Raw genomic sequence first — 5,409 nt, 5'->3', positions numbered from 1 at the left:
TTATTCTCTTGGATGATGGGAGAGTGTCTGGGAATGTATTGTTAGTCCGAGGTTATCTGTGGTTTATCCTTGTGTGTGGTGACAAGATATTTGACTTTGGATGCGTTGGTAGAGTTCTTAGCCATAAGTCACTGACTGACGTGGGGGTGATGGTGATGATCTTAGGGACTGTGGGATGATAAAATAAAATCTCAAAGCACACTGAGCATTCAGTAATTTCTCTTTAAATCCCGCAACGGTGACTGGTGAAATGGGAAACTATTATTGTACTGATCCTGAAATTAAGCCTCAAGAAATGATGTTTCCAAGGTAACACAGTTGGCAAAGAGTTTGGATTCAAACCATAAGAGTCTGAACCCCAAGCATCTGACTTCAGAGCTCTGGATTTTTAGTCACTAACATGAGGTAGGAAGTTCTTACTGTGGTGCAGACACCTAGCTGGACCAAAGAAGCTCAGGTACTGCTGTTGTTACAATTATTGTTATCATCACTGTCATTACTTCTTCATTTCTCCTACATAGGAGCCTTCTCTCTTACTTTGTTGTATTGTTTACAAAGCAATGTCTGCCATCTCCCTTGAGCCTAGCACAGAGTTTGGTGCTCAAGAGGTAGTCTGTGACTCAGGTTTTGTTCTCTGTGTACCTTTTCCAGCAAAGCACAAATGACAGCCCTTAAGTAAATCTTTCTGTTTGGCTTCCTAGGTGTCTGTAACCTTTGATGATGTTGCTGTAACTTTCACTCAAGAGGAATGGAGGCAGCTGGACCCAGCTCAGCGGACCCTGTATCAGGAAGTGATGCTGGAAAACTGTGGGCTCCTTGTTTCTCTGGGTAAGGCTGCCTCCTTCTACCATTCAGGGAACTTGTCATCATTCCACCCTCTGGCTTCATGTGTGTCTGGGCAAGAAGGCCTCTGTAACCTGCCCACCCTCATTCTCCTGGCTTAGTCATTTTCTAAACACACCTCTTTGTAGCTGGTCTCCCTTCAGCTCCTTGGGCATGAAAGATAGTATCCTTTTCATTCTTGGCCAGAGGAAAAGAAAACCAGGTGTTTCACAAAAAAACAAAGGCAGGCATTTGAGACAGGCCTTACCACAGGTATGTCTTGGCTTCTCTCTCTATGTCTGCTCATGTCACTATTCAAATGACTTTCCTGGACCAGCAGATGGCATAATGGTTATGTCACTGGCCTCACACACTCGACTGCAGTTTGAGTCCCAGACTTGGTGGCCTAACACTCACGCCACCCAAATCCCTAGAGGAGAATGGAGGAGAAGGGACTGCGGTGTAGCAGTCCCCCCTCCCCCGGGGGGGGGTGATTTCTCACTTTCTGTTTCTCTCTCTCTCTCCGGCAAGCACACGTACCTATACCAAAAACCTCTTATAAACAAACAAAAAAAAAGCTTTTTCTGTTTTGTGAGTCTGTGACAAGAGTGGCCGCCCTAGTCTTTGCTCTCAGTGACCCCTAGATTCCTTGTCTAACTCTTTGGCCACTGTGAGGCAGCAAATATCACCTCCACTTCCCCTAAGCCAATAATGCTCTCAATTGTTCACTTACTGCCCAGCATAGACTGACCTCTATCTAAGGTTCTTTTTTCTAATTCCAGAGAGGGATCTGACTGAGGGAGCCTGGTTGGCTCAGATGTCATCTCCATAGCCCAGTTAGCAGACCATGGTTAGGGGATAGATTCCAAGGAGGAGGTGAGTCAGAAGGCATTTGCCTTAGACACCTTCAGGTGTTGTTCTTGATGATACACTGTCAGTTGTGGGACTTCTTTATTCTTGTGTGCCTTTATGATTTCATTTTTTCTAATTCCAGAACCAAGACCATTTTAGTACAAGAGAGAAGTTTAGAGCAGTGCTTCTCAACAGTGTTGTGTTCTCTAGGGGACATTTGGCAACATCTGCAGTTATTCTATTTATTTATTTAGAGAAATTTTTGCTATGGGGGTGTATAGTCACCAGAGAGATGGAAAAAGACAGAAAGCCAGAAATCACCCCTCCCAGAGGGGATGACTATGCTGTAATTCCTTCTCCGTTCTCCTTTTGGGATCTTGGGCATACACGCACTTGTGCCCAGTGTGTTTTTTAAGTCACTTGGTCTAGGACTCAAACCACGGTAGACTACGTGTGAGTCCAGCAACATAACTATTACGCCACCTGCAGTCACTTGGTTTTCAACACCTGGAGTGGTAGGAATGGGTTGGTAGAGTCTAAATATGCTGCTGAGCATCCTACTATGTATTAGACAGCCCCTCAACAAAGAATTATCCATCCCCAAATGCCAAGAGTGCCAAGGTTGAGAAACAATAGTTTAGGCAATTCCCTACTTGAAGATAAATACCATAGATCATTTACTTTGGGGGGGGGTTTAAATCTAGTATGATTCCAGAAACTCCAAAGTTAGGAAAGTTTAATAGATTTAGATTTAGTAGATAATTTTTTTAAAGGTAAAAGTTTCTCTATTTATCCCTACCAGCTTCTTCACTTACCTTCACATGCTTTTGCTCCAGTTGTGCTGAGCTTTTTTCTGTTTTTCCCAGGCACTGCTTTGTCTCGGGTCATTGTACTTGCCTTTCTCTTTGCCTAGTGAGTGTTTTCAGGGAAATTCAGCATTTCACATGGCTGCATCTTCTCAGCAATCATCACCTTCTTGCCCAGCTCTTTCCTGACCACCAAAACTTATGACGGTCCCACTCCTATCACACGTTCCTCCTGTCACCCTGTTTATGTACTTTCCTCGGGGGGGGGTGATTTCTCACTTTCTGTTTCTCTCTCTCTCTCCGGCAAGCACACGTACCTATACCAAAAACCTCTTATAAACAAACAAAAAAAAAGCTTTTTCTGTTTTGTGAGTCTGTGACAAGAGTGGCCGCCCTAGTCTTTGCTCTCAGTGACCCCTAGATTCCTTGTCTAACTCTTTGGCCACTGTGAGGCAGCAAATATCACCTCCACTTCCCCTAAGCCAATAATGCTCTCAATTGTTCACTTACTGCCCAGCATAGACTGACCTCTATCTAAGGTTCTTTTTTCTAATTCCAGAGAGGGATCTGACTGAGGGAGCCTGGTTGGCTCAGATGTCATCTCCATAGCCCAGTTAGCAGACCATGGTTAGGGGATAGATTCCAAGGAGGAGGTGAGTCAGAAGGCATTTGCCTTAGACACCTTCAGGTGTTGTTCTTGATGATACACTGTCAGTTGTGGGACTTCTTTATTCTTGTGTGCCTTTATGATTTCATTTTTTCTAATTCCAGAACCAAGACCATTTTAGTACAAGAGAGAAGTTTAGAGCAGTGCTTCTCAACAGTGTTGTGTTCTCTAGGGGACATTTGGCAACATCTGCAGTTATTCTATTTATTTATTTAGAGAAATTTTTGCTATGGGGGTGTATAGTCACCAGAGAGATGGAAAAAGACAGAAAGCCAGAAATCACCCCTCCCAGAGGGGATGACTATGCTGTAATTCCTTCTCCGTTCTCCTTTTGGGATCTTGGGCATACACGCACTTGTGCCCAGTGTGTTTTTTAAGTCACTTGGTCTAGGACTCAAACCACGGTAGACTACGTGTGAGTCCAGCAACATAACTATTACGCCACCTGCAGTCACTTGGTTTTCAACACCTGGAGTGGTAGGAATGGGTTGGTAGAGTCTAAATATGCTGCTGAGCATCCTACTATGTATTAGACAGCCCCTCAACAAAGAATTATCCATCCCCAAATGCCAAGAGTGCCAAGGTTGAGAAACAATAGTTTAGGCAATTCCCTACTTGAAGATAAATACCATAGATCATTTACTTTGGGGGGGGGTTTAAATCTAGTATGATTCCAGAAACTCCAAAGTTAGGAAAGTTTAATAGATTTAGATTTAGTAGATAATTTTTTTAAAGGTAAAAGTTTCTCTATTTATCCCTACCAGCTTCTTCACTTACCTTCACATGCTTTTGCTCCAGTTGTGCTGAGCTTTTTTCTGTTTTTCCCAGGCACTGCTTTGTCTCGGGTCATTGTACTTGCCTTTCTCTTTGCCTAGTGAGTGTTTTCAGGGAAATTCAGCATTTCACATGGCTGCATCTTCTCAGCAATCATCACCTTCTTGCCCAGCTCTTTCCTGACCACCAAAACTTATGACGGTCCCACTCCTATCACACGTTCCTCCTGTCACCCTGTTTATGTACTTTCCTCAAAAGCAAAGAATGTCGGAACCAGCAGTTAGTGTAATGGCTATGTCGCTGGATTACCACGTAGTCGACCGCGGTTCGCGTCCCGGACCCAGTGACTTAAAACTCACGCCAGGCGCGTGTGCATGCGTGCCCAAGATCCCGAGAGGAGAATGGAGGAGAATGGAGGAGAAATCACCCTATCGCTTTCTGTCTTTATGTCTCTCTCTGTCTGTCTGGCGAGCGCACGCGCCCTATAGCAAAAACCTCTCCAAAAAAAAAAAAGAAAGAAAAACAAAGAATGTCAGTCATGCTAAGGTTGAGATACCCTGTTTCAGAGGGTACAGAGCACACTAAATCAACTAGCATTAGAGACTCCCTGAGGAAACTTTTTCTTTATTTATTTTCCTTCTTCCCCCTGATTATTTTTCAGAGAAAGTCTGGGATTGGTGTTGTATTAATTTCTCTCCCACCTTCCCACTGTTACTAATTTTTTCTTTCCTTTTTTTTTTTAAGAGAGATTTTTGCGATAGGATGCATGCACTCACTGGAAACAAACAGAAAGTAAGAGAACCCCTCTCAAAGGGGATGACCATGCCACATTTCTTTCTCCTCCATTCTCCTTTTCGTATTTTAGTCATGCACACACATGTGCTCAGTGAGTTTCAAACCATCGGATCCAGGACTTGAACCATGGTCAACCATGTGGGAGTTCAACACCTTAACCACTCTGCCACCTACTGGCCCCTATTTTTCCTTTCCCTTTTTTTTTTAACTATATGTCACACGACCTCCCCCTCAAGAGATTTTTGCTATAGGGGCATGTGCATTTGCCAGAAAGACAGAAAACAAGAAGCCCCACCCCCCCCCATGGACCATGACCACATTGCAATCCCTTCTCCTCTTGTGGTTTTGGTCAGGCACAAACACATCCCTGCATAAGTTTTAAGCCACCAGGTCCAGGACTCGAACCATGGTCGACCACATGGGAGACCAGCAACATAACCATTTTGCCATCTGCTGGTCCCTAGTATTTCCTTCTCAAGAGAGGGAGCAATCTTTTATTTTTTTTCTTTTTTTTTGGAGAGGCTTTGTGCTATAGGGCGCGTGCACTCGCCAGACAGAGAGAGAGAGACAGACAGAAAGCGAGAAATCACCCCCCTGGGGGGATGGTCATGCCGCAATCCCTTCTCCATTCTCCTCTCGGGATCTTGGGCACACACGCACACGTGCCCAGCGTGAGTTTAAGCCACTGGGTCC

The 5,409-nt window shown here is 44.4% G+C and overlaps 1 protein-coding gene across 1 annotated transcript in view; it reads left to right on the top strand.

The window, feature by feature from the left end:
- Positions 1-707: 707 nt before the first annotated feature.
- LOC102469013 (zinc finger protein 805) overlaps positions 708-5,409 on the top strand; it is an 86,661-nt gene continuing 81,959 nt past the window's right edge. Inside the window, exon 1 of the mRNA XM_027767601.1 lies at positions 708-828. Coding sequence (XP_027623402.1) covers positions 795-828 — 34 coding nt within the window. The 5' untranslated portion in view covers positions 708-794. The remainder of the gene's footprint in view (positions 829-5,409) is intronic.

Source organism: Tupaia chinensis, unplaced genomic scaffold (assembly GCF_000334495.1).
Source record: "Tupaia chinensis unplaced genomic scaffold, TupChi_1.0 Scaffold144336_1, whole genome shotgun sequence".
Classification (NCBI taxonomy): domain Eukaryota; kingdom Metazoa; phylum Chordata; class Mammalia; order Scandentia; family Tupaiidae; genus Tupaia; species Tupaia belangeri.
This window is presented reverse-complemented; position numbering and strand designations above follow the sequence as displayed.